Source organism: Eretmochelys imbricata, chromosome 2 (assembly GCF_965152235.1).
Source record: "Eretmochelys imbricata isolate rEreImb1 chromosome 2, rEreImb1.hap1, whole genome shotgun sequence".
Lineage (NCBI taxonomy): Eukaryota > Metazoa > Chordata > Testudines > Cheloniidae > Eretmochelys > Eretmochelys imbricata.
The window spans coordinates 32,142,085-32,155,815 of NC_135573.1; the positions used below are offsets into that span (position 1 = coordinate 32,142,085).

General features: G+C 39.4%; 1 protein-coding gene across 6 annotated transcripts in view; it reads right to left on the bottom strand.

The window, feature by feature from the left end:
• The window catches only part of EBAG9 (estrogen receptor binding site associated antigen 9), a 41,590-nt gene that overhangs the window by 9,411 nt on the left and 18,448 nt on the right, over positions 1-13,731 (bottom strand). The window contains exons 1-5 of one of the 6 annotated variants that reach the window (XM_077809869.1): positions 11,781-11,798; positions 7,363-7,465; positions 6,353-6,477; positions 6,062-6,220; positions 1,041-1,148 (exon numbers count right to left, since the gene is read on the bottom strand). In XM_077809869.1, the coding sequence (XP_077665995.1) occupies positions 1,041-1,148; positions 6,062-6,220; positions 6,353-6,477; positions 7,363-7,465; positions 11,781-11,783 (498 nt within the window). In that variant the 5' untranslated portion in view covers positions 11,784-11,798. Of the gene's footprint in view, positions 1-1,040; positions 1,149-6,061; positions 6,221-6,352; positions 6,478-7,362; positions 7,466-10,986; positions 11,121-11,780; positions 11,799-13,731 lie in introns of those variants that run through there. The other 5 variants (XM_077809867.1, XM_077809866.1, XM_077809870.1 and 2 more) reach the window with 5 other exon arrangements.

A 13,731-nucleotide genomic window follows, 5' to 3' on the forward strand; every position in this document is an offset into this window, starting at 1 on the left:
GTGTCCACACTAGGAGTACTTTAACATTATAGTAGTATTCCTCTACTGATAAAATGCTCCTAATGTTGACGTAGCCTAAGTGACCTGTTGAAGGTCAAACAGGAAGTCTATGGCAATGCAGGGAATTGAACTCAAGTCTCCTGAGTTCCAGGCTAGTGCCCTTCCACCAGACTCTCATTCCTTATTACTGATGACATCTTTTCCCCTTCCTAAGCTGAGAAAATTTCTATAACTTTCTTATTGTTCCTCAATAGACACAACAAGAACGTTGATGCTTTCGCCACTTCTCTTTTATCTTTCCAAGTTAATAACAGTTTTCACACAGACTGAAATTAGAACTCAATGTTTCTAGGGTCAGAAACCCTACCAAGTGTATGTTATCCATATGTACTTTTACAATTCAGTGATAGGTTATTAGAAGCAGAAGTTATGCAAGAAATAAATTTAAATATTTATAAAAAAAACTATTCTACCATTCTAAAAAGGTATCACTCATTTACAGAGCACCTTATATCTTCAGAGTACTTTGCAAACAAATTAATCCTACCTATACTCTGAGTAAGGCAAGTATCGCCTCATTTTACATTTGGTGTTATACCCCACATTTCTTGTCCGAGTACATCACCTTTGTTGTCAAGGCAAACATGGTCAGCATAAGTGCACGAAGATCAATGCAAATTGTTCCTCTGCCCTTTCACTGTGGAATTAACATGTAAACTCCAAAAAGCCTAGAACTCTCTGGTTTAGGAGATATGGTAACACTCAGGATGTATCTCAGACTAATTTCCAGCAGGCTGACTTGTATTCCCTTCTGCGCATCTCCTCTTTTCAAGAGCAAGGCAGACACCATGTAGTGACAGTACTAATTCAACTAATTCACCAATTCAAATTCAGCATTGCCTGCTCAAATAGCTCTTATTCTTTATCAACAATTCAGGTACTTTATAGCTACTTAATATCCCTCCTCCCCGCCAGACCTTTCTTATTTATATGACAATGTGTCTGCTCCTCAGTAGAATCAAAACATACAGCATACTTACAGACTGGTGAATAAAAGGAATATCTTGTGTAGCTGCTAATCTACTAGAAAATCCTGCATTTCCATCTGGGATCCCAAAATGTAAAGGTTCTCTTTTTTTAATAACAATCTGAAAGACAACATTGAAAAAGGGGAAAGGAGAAGAAGAGGGGAGGAAGTCCGAGTTTTATACCTCCATTGAGAGCTAATAAGAGCATGATACTATTTCCTCAGTGCTATAATACACTACACCTACAAATGCCAAACCACATCCCTTTAAAAGAAGGACACTAAGTTAGATTTTTTTTAAACACCTGGCAATTTCTTTATGTGCTCCCCTTCTACCAGTACAGACAGACACACAGTTTCTTGTATCAAAGGGGTAGCCGTATTAGGCTGTATCCACAAAAACAATGAGGAGTCCGGTGACACCTTAAAGACTAACAGCTTTGTCTGTGCATAAGCTTTTGTGCATCTGAAAAAGTGGAAAGAAGTTTCTTCTCTTCTTGAAAGGCAGGTCAGTAAATGTAACATGGTGACTAAGAGCATCATGTTCCTTTTTAGTGGCTTACCCTCAAACAAGATAAGAGCCTACACACACATTCTGTCTCTAGCATCTGAAATCCACAGAAATGCAAATCCAAATACAGGCCACCACTTTGTAATAATCCACCATCATTCATCAGCAGGGCCTGAACCTGGGAAATTCAGTACCAAATCACAAGCCTCCACCAGCCAAGTGACTCCTTTAGCACAAGTGATGGAGGCCTGTGCTTTTGGGCTGAAGGTTCAAGGTTCATACCTGCTGATGATCCATGGTGGTTGTCATTCCACGAACAATGAGAATCTCAACTTTTGAGTATGCACTTCTGCCTCTCCAGCTGGAGGATTTCCACACTGAAACCAAAGTATGCATTTAACAACACTATGCAGCATGTGTAACTACAAATGTGGACCAACCAACCAATCACAATCTAATTTTCTGGTACTGGTAGACCCAGGGACAGAGAAGAGGCAGAATTACCAAATTATAAACTTGCTGTGCCCCAGCTGTCACCAGCACAAAGCAATGGGACCCAAATACCCCAGAGATGTTAAGGAAAAGGGGAAAAAAAGGCAAGTTAAACAGATTTCAGCCAAGCTATTGATTACAGAAATAAACAGAGTGAGGCACAAAAAGCAAGTATTCCTCTTTTCACATTTCTCAAGGATGTGTCAGGAAAGGCCTACCAAGATATGGGGAGATCTCCAAGTACTGCCCAGAAGACACATCACCATTTGCAGAAGAAAGCAAACTGAAATAAGAGTACTTTGGGTATGTCTACATTCAAACTGGTGTAATTTCCAGCTGGAGGAGACATACCTATGCTAACTCTGATCAAGCTAGCGTGCTAAAAATTGAAGTGTAGAAGCAGCACCATGAGTAGCGTGAGGGAACAGCAGCCATGAGTAGGTACTTAGTGTCTTGGAGGGATCATCCTTGGGGGAAACTAGCTCCTTACTTTGCTTGTGCTGCCACAGCTACACTTCTATTTTTATGCATGCTAGCTTGATCGGAGCTAGCACAGGTGTGTCTCTTCAAGATGGAAATTAGACCTTCCAGCTCGAATGTAGATATACCCTTAGAGAACGTATTGACAGTATTGTCAAGTGCAGTTCTTCAGCTGAAACACCTCAGTTTTTATCCCAGGAGACTGATGTGGATCTAGTCAAATGTTTTATGTTAAGGTAAGAAAGGCCCAGCCAGCCTGTATGCTTTTGATATGCAGTTTTATCATATTAGCTAACAAACCTAAACACTGGGGCAGAACAGAGTATTTACGAAGACGACTCATTACTCAAAATAGCAGCACAGCCTCTTTATAGTTTATAGTTAGGGCTGTCAAGTGATTAAAAAAATTAATTGTGATGTTAAACAGCAGAATACCATTTATATAAATATTTCTGGATGTTTCCCACAATTTCAAATATATTGATTTCAATTACCACACAGAATAGAAAGTGTACAGTGCTCACTTTACATTTATTTTTTATTATAAATATTTGCACTGTAAAAATAAGTCATATTTTTCAATTCACTTTTCACTACAGTACTGGTACTAGCTCTTTGTCATGAAATTGGAACTTAAAATGTAGAATTATGTACAAAAAATAACTGCATTCAAAAATAAAACAACGTAAAACTTTAGAGCCTAAGGCGATGTCTACACTACAGCCCGGATCCACGCTCTGAGATCGATCCACCGGCAGTTGATTTAGTGGGTCTAGTGAAGACCTGCCAAATCGACAGCAGATCGCTCTCCAGTCGACCCCTGTACTCTACCCCCGAGGAGAGGAGTAAGGCAAGTTGAAGGGAGAGTTTCTCCCATTGACACCCCGCGGTGAGGACCCCACAGTAACTCGACCTAAGGCACGTCGACTCCAGCTATGTAATTCACGTAGCTGGAGTTGCGTAGTGCAGGTCAACTTACCACAGTAGTGTAGACCCAGCCTACAAGTCCTCTCTGTCCTACCTCTTGTTCAGCCAATCGCTCAGACAAACAAGTTTGTTTACATTTCCAGGAGATAATGCTGCCCCATTCTTGTTTAAAATGTCACCTGAAAGTTAGAACAGACATTCGCATGGCACTGTTGTAGCCAGTGTTGCAAGATATTTATGTGCCATATACATAAAAGATTCATATGCCCCTTCATGCTTTGGCCACCATTCCAGAGGTCATGCGTCCATGTTGATGATGGGTTCTGCTTGATAACAAACCAAAGCTGTGCAGACCAACGCATGTTCATTTTCATCATCATGAGTCAAAGGTCACCAGCAGAAGGTTGATTTTCTTTTTTGGTGGTTCAGGTTCTGTAGTTTGCACATTGGAGCGTTGCTCTTTTAAGACTTCTGAAAGCATGCTCCACACCCCATCGCTCTCAGATTTTGGAAGGCACTTCATATTCTTAAACCTTGGGTCGAGTGTTGTAGCGATCTTTAGAAATCTCACATTTGACAAAACGCAAAGAAGGTACCAATCGGCTGTGAAAGTGTTCTTAAAACGAGCAACATGCTGGGTCATCATGAGAGACTACTATAACATGAAATATATGGCAGAATTTGTGTAAAACACAGAGCAGGAGACATACAATTCTCCCCCAAGGATTTCAGTCACATTTAATAAACACATTTTTTTAACGAGCGTCATCAGCATGAAAGCATGTCCTCTGGAATGGTGGCTGTAGCATGAAGGGGCATACAAATGTTTAGCATTTCTGGCACTTACATACCTTGCAATGCCAGCTACAAAAGTGCCATGCGAACATCTGTTCTCACTTTCAGGTGACACTGCAAATAAGAAGAGGGCAGCAGTATTTCCTGTAAATGTAAACAAACTTTTTTCTCTTAGTGATTGGCTGCACAGGAAGTAGGATTGAGTAGACTTGTAGGCTGTAAAATTTTACATTGCTTTGTTTTTGAGAAACAACAAAAAAATCTACATTTGTAAGTTGTGCTTTCACAATAAAAAAGTTGCACTACGGTACTTGTATGAGGTGAGTTGAAAAATACTATTTCTTTTATTGTTTTTATAGCGTGAATAATTGTAATACAAAATAATATAAAGTGAGCACTGTGCACTTTTTATTCTGTGTTGTGACTGAAATCAATATATTTGAAAATGTAGAATAAATTTCAATTTGCTAGTCTATTGTTTAACAGTGCAATTAAAGCTGCGATTAATTTTTTTGAGTTAATCACAATCAACAACCCTATTTATAATACAACTTTTGTATTAGTCAGGCACGTCTAAAACTGTGTATTTTCATCACAGACACAAATCTCTCATTAACTAAAATATTTGTGCACAAGTCTCTCGATTCCCAGGACTGAAAAATGTATTTCAAAATTTGATTGCAGTATCACCCCACGCCACCCACGCTTCCCAGAATATACTCTGATTAAGGGACTTTCAAGTCATTGCTTGAATTTAAAAAACAGTAGAACATATTCCATCAAGGAAATCCAGGTGGTAAATTCTCCCTCCCACCCCACCTTCTTTGACAAAAGAAAGATTAGCCTACATCTTTCTATCTCTTCTCTTTTCAGTTCCACATCAGAAAGCAGAATAAAACGGATGTAGAGAAGCACAATGCAAATAGATATCTAATACTCCTGGGGTAATTCTGCGCCACTGCACAATTCAGAATTTTACAGAAATTAACGTTGCAGAAATGAGCTGCAGAGAGGGCCCACTGTACCTGGTAGAGCCCAGCCTGCAAATAGAAGACAAGGGTGCGGGGAGGGAACTGGAGGGTTCCTGGCAGCTGAAGTTCTCAGCACACCCTGAAGAAAGGAGGGCGGCGGTATGCAGGAAATGCCATATAGGCCCAGGACCCAGCATCAGACTGTTTCTCCCTCTGGATCACTGAGCTCTAGGAGTCTGAGTGGAGGCTGGAGGTGGAGGGAGGCCCTGCAGCTGATCTCTGGGGTTGGTATAGGGTGAGAGTGTCTGGGCTTTGGGGGGGGGGGGGGGGGGTTTGCATCTGGGCTCTAGGAGAAGAGGGGGTGAGAGTGTCTGGGATGGTGGGTGTAGCTGGTTCTTGGGGGAGAGGATGTGAGCGTCTGGGTTGGGGGGGGCCATGGCTGGGCTCTGGGAGGGAGGGGGTATGAGTGTCTGACCCCCAGTCTGGGCTCTGGGTGTCAGACAGTGAAACAGGAACTGGGTTTCTTAAACTCTCTACTCCCAGGGGAACTTTTGTGTATGTTTGTATTGTTACAGACATACTTGCTGACAGGTATTTTAAAATAAATTACTAAAATAACTGAAACTGGCATGATTATTTTGACAAATAAAATTTGCAGAATTTTAAAATATTGTGTACAGAATTCCCCCTGGAGTAATACAAGTCCCCAAAACTCATCAGTTAGGGCATCCAAATTAGATACCAGAAATTGGGCTACTGAATTTTTGCCTGAAAGCCCTGCTATTTATAGTTTACCTACAAATTATTTCAAATTTCATAAACAGATTTAATAAACATATTTGCGTGAATGAAACCTACTTTCTGTGTTTTCCTTATAGTTGGCGTCATGTCCTTAAAATAATCAGGCTCCAGTTGTTCTGAAGCATTCTGTTGTGTGGCCACATTCCCGTTACCTCCTTCAATCTTCACACTGGTTGGTGCTTCTTCATCCCATGAAGTCCAATCTTCTACTTCAGACTGAATACAATTGAACAACATCACCTTAGCATTTGACTTGTAAATGCAAGATTATAACACATTTCACTGGTTCAACAAGGTTAGCAGAATTGCTGTTTTACTCCACATCACCCAGCCCTTTAGAGACATTACCTGTTTAGGAACAGATGAATAATCCACTGTAGTTGGCAAAGTTATTTGGTCTCCACTTAACTTTCGTCCTCTTCCAGACCTGAAAGAGAAATGTAGGATTCCTCCAAGGTCTGAGAACATGAGCACTACATTAAAAAGAAAAGAGCTGCTGAAGGCTAAATGAGCTAGTGGAAGAAAGGAACTTGATGAAAATCATGGCTAAATCAATAACTAACAGAAATAACCCAAGAAGCGGTTCTAATACCATGTTGATAATAGGATTAAAAAGGGACTCACTAAACAAAGTTAATATGGAAAACAATTTTTTTTCAGTTTAATAATTTTAAAAGGTGATGTTAGTAAGAAAGTAAAAGAAGTTCAGTTTACTTTCCACTCTTTATATACTTGCTTTACACACTTTGCATTTCTCTCAGCTTGGACAATGGAATTTATAATCAATTTCACTTTCAAATTCTCAGTGCTTCAACGTTTGGGTTGTGAACACTGCAGGCTATGTTAGTTCAAAGACAACTTTTCCCTTAGAATATTTTTTTAAATTCCTTGGAAACACTTTTGTAGCTTTTAGGTTTTATAAAAAGGTTTGAATTTTACAAATTTATATTTTGAGCTAACAGTTTTCCTGTAATGTGATAACTTAATAAAACAGAGAATACTACTAGATTTCTAATGTGAGGGACAGGTAGGACAGGATTATATAAGATTCACAGCTGCTATTCAACATGTAGGACCATTTTGAGTGTTGCAGTTTTATCCATCATACCAGGAAATTTCCTTAGAAGACAGAATGAAAAACTGTGACCATTTATGGTTCACACCAAACCATTGAGAGGTTGTGTCAGCACCTGCCCTGTAACTCTGGATGCCTTATGTGCTCTGTTGCTGTGGCTCACTGCTCGGATACCAACAGCTAGCAGACAAGCATGCAGTTCCTTGAGGTCTGTGTGCTGTGCAGTCCTAGATCAGCAAACTGCCCCCAGCAGCCCACCTATAACACAACACAAGAACCCTACCATGGTCTGCATCAGCCTGGGTTACTACTTGCAGGATGACCCCAACACGCCCCCAGTCCTGATTTTCCCCAAAACTATCAGCCCTGAAGTGTCCAGTCCTCTCCTGGAACACACAGAAGTAAAAAAGGTTTGTTGTCCCTTTATAGAGACAAAGCGCAGCTTATTTTAACTGGCATTAACAATCACAGCACTGGAATGGTTTAGATTAAAAGTAAAACAAGTTTATTTACGCAAAAGATATATGTGAGTTCAAGTACAAGTAAATAGAAGTAAAACACACTTTCTAGTGGCTAAGATCTAACTTAACAAGCTACAGCCTTTGTTCAAGGTAGATTTCTTACGAATGTTTCCTCCTTCCAGCCAGGGCTCTCTCTTAGTCAGGAACTTCCACAAAAGTACAAGGTGCTGGTTTCCCTGGTCTTCCTAGGTGAAACATGCCAAAACAGCTTTCTGTCTCTGCTTATCTCTCTCAAAATTCATTGACCCTGTTCCACGAAGCATGAAGATCTCATCCTGTTCTTCCCATCCCCCTGCTGATTTCTATTTAAATGGTGTGCCCATTGTTTTCATTCCACCCTTCTTAATTTACATAGAAGACAGATAGCTGCCTTCTCTCCCATCTGGGGAAAAACAGTTTCTCTCCCTTTGTTTGGTCAGACTTTAAAGCATAATATTAGTGAGTATCCATAATTCCTCATATAGTGTTCACAATGATCTTTGTCACCAGTTCACATATGATACTTTACATGACCCATTTTAGATACAGATTATAACAGTGAGTTGGGGTACACTGGGCTGGTCAAGTCAGCTGAAACTCACTGCTGCATACCAGGAAATCCCTTGCCATCTGGATCTGAGGTTCTCATAGGGTCACACCTCCCCCCTTACAAAACTGCAGGAGGGTTAGCCACAGGCTGACCCATAGGAAGCAGGTCAGAACCCTCTTTCCTGGGCAGGGCATCTGCCACATTTTCTCTCCCGACCCCATATAGAAAAAAACCTATTTTGTCTCCTTTGTCTGTTCACAGTCTCCAGGATGTAATATCAGAGAGTATCCATAATTTCACTTATAGTGCTGTTACAAACATTTCACAGTGATATTAATGACCAGTGTGTTATTAGATTTCAAATGACATATTACATGTCACCTTAAATAAATATCACAACACCAAGCGTGAGACATAGTGAGTACGTCAGGTCTGACCAGAGTTGCTGACACAGAGTAGTGAACCACCAATGGGCCTCTATTTCACAGGAACTAGTGCCGTACAAGAACCGAGCAGGAAACTAACATTCCAAATACATGCCTTGCGTAACTCTCTCTTTAAGAACGCCAATAAATCAAGTTAGAACAAATATATTGTGGCTGATACAATATTATTGGGAGGGTTTGTTGGTTTTGGGGTTTTGTTTTTTTTTTTAAACAAAATGACGGAACTTGTCAGACATGTATGAACCTCATATCTTCCAACAGCACAATCCTTCACAGTATAATCTAACAATAGGTCTTGCCTACACTAGGATATTACCACAGCTGTAGTTTCACCAGTGGAAGTTACAGTTTAGACAGAGTTCCAGTTTTTTCAACAGTGTCATCTAACTCTGCTTATATTGTCTATATGGCGATTTAGCACACAGCCAACTGGGATGTAAATCTATAGCACAGCAGCTGATGTGCACTAACTGGCCAGGTGGACCCTGCTGCCACACACTAGAAGTTCCATAGTGTGCTCTGATCTACTGCTGTTTGAAACTTCTAATGCAGTGGCTCTCAACCTTTCCAGCTACTGCACCCCTTTCAAGAATCTGATTTGTCCTATGTATCCCCAAGTTTCACTCACTTAAATACTTACAAAATCAGACATAAAAATACAAAAAAGTGTCACAGCACACTGTTGCTGAAAAACTGCTTACTGTCTCATTTTACCATAATTATAAAATAAATCAATTGGAATATAAATATTGTACTTACAGTGTACAGTATACAGAGCAATATAAACAAATAATTGTCTATGAAATTTTAATTTGTACTGACTTTGTTAGTGCTTTTTATGTAGCCTGTTGTAGAACTAGGCAAATATCTAGATGAGTGGATGTACCCCTTGGAAGACCTCTGAGTACCCCCAGGGGTACACAGTCCCCTGGTTGAGAACCACGGTTCTAGTGCATGGCAGGAGTATCCAGATGGCCCCTTAGTGTGAAGCAGATTGGCATGCTGTAGATTCACATCCTAACTTATCATGCACTACATTGAAATACAAACAAGCCCTCATATTGGCACACCAGTGAAGAATTATAGGTCTGAATTTTCCTTACATTGACAGTACAACATGGGATGGCATGGAGAACATCTTTGAGCTATACAGTCTTTTCTTCCCTTTTCCGGTTGAGAGATCAGTTTCTGAAGTCAGCCATATAGAGCCTGAGCGCTTGAGGCCATTGCTCCTTTAGAAATTCTTTTCTAGTGCCGGATGGATAAATAGTTGGGGAAAGAGACCAAAGGACTAAATGAGCATTGCTCAGTGAATCCACGTATCAGTTTAAGACCCTCATTAGAATACATGACAGGCGAACTGGACACAGACTGAGAATCCAATGTTTGTAGCAATGACCATAAACTGATTAAATTTAGCATTCTGCAGCCAATACAGAGGACATATTAGCGAACAGTCAGACAGACAACTAAAAGGCTTACAGCCAAGGAAACTATTTGTTGCTAGATTGAGTGCTACACGCTCAAAGTTTCTGTTTCTATCATTTATATGCAGAGAGTACACAGGCAAAATTTCAGAAGAAATGTGTGCTGTCAGTTCCCATTGTAGTGCATTAAAATGAGACACCACCAGCTTGAAAAGTTACATTTCAATACAAAAACATTGTGTCTATTATTGGTACACATGCTCCTGAAATTACTATAATAGGAAGACTACAAAATATATATTTCTCTATTTTTCTGCAAGGTGTTTACTTTATGAATGTGACAGCATTATGATTGTAATCAGTTCCACTATTTTGTCGATAGTCATTTGCATTACTGATGTCCTGAAGAGTTCACATGTGTACCTTTTTCTAGGCTCTGCAGGAGAGTATTTACTAATAACAGGAGCAGGCTTGAAACTGAAGAGACAGCATCTGATGTACGAACAGCGAGAAGAGAAAAGGGTGTTGGGGTGGGCCCAAATATGGTTAATACTGTTGTTCTCCGGTCTGCCCAAAAGACCCTTGTGGACACAGCAAGAAAGCAGAAAGATCCCTTATAATTTCCTCTTAAGCACTCTACCTGAAAAACCCTCTATGAGAAAAGTGAATTTGTTTAAGTTAGTCCAGTTCAAAAAAAAAAAATTCAAGTTGGTAGTACCCTTTTAAATATAAGTATTAACACAGCATTGGAAGAAGTTTTGAGCTCTCAGACTTTACAGTTAAGGTCAAAGAGCAACTCCATGAGACATACAAGCTCCCACATATTTGCAAAAGATCAATTTTTTTCTCCAGTTCCACAAGCTTTTTATTTTGGGGGAATAAGTCTGCATTTGAAAGAAAAATCTGAAGCCTTGCCTGGAGCTTCCCTGTTTAGTAGGCACCAAACATCACTACAATCTAATTTAAACGCCCTTCTAGACATACTTGTAAGTGATGGAAGTGCATCCCCATTTTCCTGCTTGTGTGCATTGAATTTCCACAAGGCCCACAGGCTCAGCACAAATCCTGAGGGTTTTTCCGATTGAAATGTCACTCTTGGATTACAAGACTCACTCCTGCTGAGAGAATAGGATGCAGCGAAGGAAGAGAACATTTAAAACATGCTTCCACCTACATCTAATCTCAAGTAGCAACACAGTACTAAAGGGACTAACAAAAACCAGAGCACTGGACTCTTGACTTATCAGTATTACCAATCCATCCTTAATTGTGTTAGTACCTCTTCAACCATTCAAACTTTAAAGAAGCGGAGAGTTTCTTTAAATGCTTTGGCCCTCTCTATGATCATCAGTGTATGGAATAATAGTTTGGATGAATGGTGAGTGGTGAATCTAGCACTGTACATCAGGGGGAGTCAACAGGCAGACCAAATCTTTTATTTACTTATTATCATCATCATCGTTGTATTATTTTCTCTGGAGTCTGGACCTTGACAAAAATAATTGACTTCTCCTGATGTATATAATTAAGCTTGGCTTATGGAACACAAACAAAAATCCCACAAAATACACTGATTCTCAGTAAAACTAATTATGTTAGGTCTCAATACTGCAAAGGCAACTGAATGGGATGGACTCCTGTCTCCATGCAGAGCCCCACCAACTTCAAAGGGACTCTGCATAGATGCAGGGGTCCATGCATATGTTTCTCTTTGCAGAATCAAGGCCTTAGCATTTAAAATGTGTTTACTAGAACTTGTACATGTAGTTGCTCCCTACCATTCACAGCAGTTGGGTGTCTATGATCTGGGAAAAACCAGATTTGCGACTGTGGTAGCTTTCACAGTCTATTGGAAAAAATAATCCAACCCAACGGTGAAGATCAATGCACAAGAACTGATGAAGAAAGCAACAGGGGTTTCACCCACAATAATGATTAACAAACAAAAACAAAACAAAACCCCAACAACCCAATAGAGATAAGATTGTGAATAGATATTGATCAATTTCAATGTCACAGTTACAAACAATTTTTTTTTTTTTTTTTAAATCAAGCTTTTGAAAGTCAGGAAACTAGAATAAAGGCTGGAACTTGACTGAGCACTTCCAGACTTTCTGATATTTAGTTGTTTTTATTTAAAGAGTATCATCAGGCAGTGTTCCAACTCAATTTAAAAAAAATAAAAAAACTAATGCACATTATACTGTTTTAAAATAACTACATATCTATTTACATCCTTAAGTATCTTAAAAGGACACTGTCAATTTAGGCCTCAATCCTACAAACAAGCAAACAAACAACGCTTAACTTTAAACATATGAGTAGTCCAATCAATTTCACTACAACACGAGTGAAGTTAAGCATATGTTTTTAGGATCAGGGCCTTGAAAAATCAAACTTCTCTCGAAAGTACTGCACCTACTATTGCTACAAGTAGCTCCTAATCTTATTATAAATAGAGAAATTAAAAGATGTTTTTCTCTATTTTTTCCTCTATGCTGACATGTGCATGTGAAAGCATTTTTGTTTAGTTAATTTCCCTTTTTGTGAGACTCACACAGCAAAAGGAGTGAGAAAAATACTTAACATTAAACAAGCTCTTTTTTAAACTGACTAGATTTTGAGTTGAGGATTTCCCAAAAAGCTTTGGCCTGGACATTTTCGTACTAGAACTTGTATAGAGTTATTTGTTTTGTTTTAGGATTTTTTTTCCCCCAAACACCATTTTAAATTGACCTTGTACTGATTTTTTTTTAAAATCATGTATATCATATTTTCACATACAAATTAATGAATATATATATCAGCCTCCTAATCTGGGTTAAATAATGTTTATTCCCCCCTGCCCCCCCACTGTTCCTCAGATGTTCTTGTCAACTGCTGGAAATGGTCCACTTTGATTATCACTACAAAAGGTGTCCCGCCTCCACCCCTGCCCCCACTCTCCTGCTGGTAATAGCTCACCTTACCTGATCACTCTCCTTACAGTGTGTATGGTAACACCCATTGTTTCATGTTCTCTATGTATATAAATCTCCCCACTGCATTTTCCACTGAATGCATCCGATGAAGTGAGCTGTAGCTCATGAAAGCTTATGCTCAAATAAATTTGTTAGTCTCCAAGGTGCCACAAGTACTCCTTTTCTTTTTGCGGATACTAACACGGCTGCTACTCTGAAACCTATGTATAGAGGAGTAAGCTTACATGAATTCATGCATAGCAGAAGCGAGTGGAGGGATTACAGAAGTCTTTCCCCAGAAGATAACCACTTCGATCAGGGAGAAAACGGAAATTTCATCAGAAGCTCTATTCCTGCAGAATCCACAAAACATTTCTAGGCAAGTATTTAGCCATTTCAGGAGTTTTATAAACTTTGCAGGAACCCCAATCCTAGTGGCTCTCTGGTCTTGCTATAAACCCAGCATGTTGAGAGAAAGACACCAGAGATTATAAACTATAGAACCAGAGACTTTTGGCTTCATTGCCTCACTCTGCTCCTGCACAGCTAAAGGTCTGCATGAAACCTAGCCAGGAACCCTATGAGGTTTCTGAACATAGCGTGCTTGTAAAACATCATAAGTTTATTTCTTTTAAAAAAAAAAAAAAAAAAAAGACTGATTTCTTTACTTTCCTTGAAGTTTAAATTTGCAAACTGCTCTAAACCTTTTCCAAACTCTAAAAGACTCTGCTCCAAAAGATATGGGAAAATAATCATTGCTCTAGCTGGA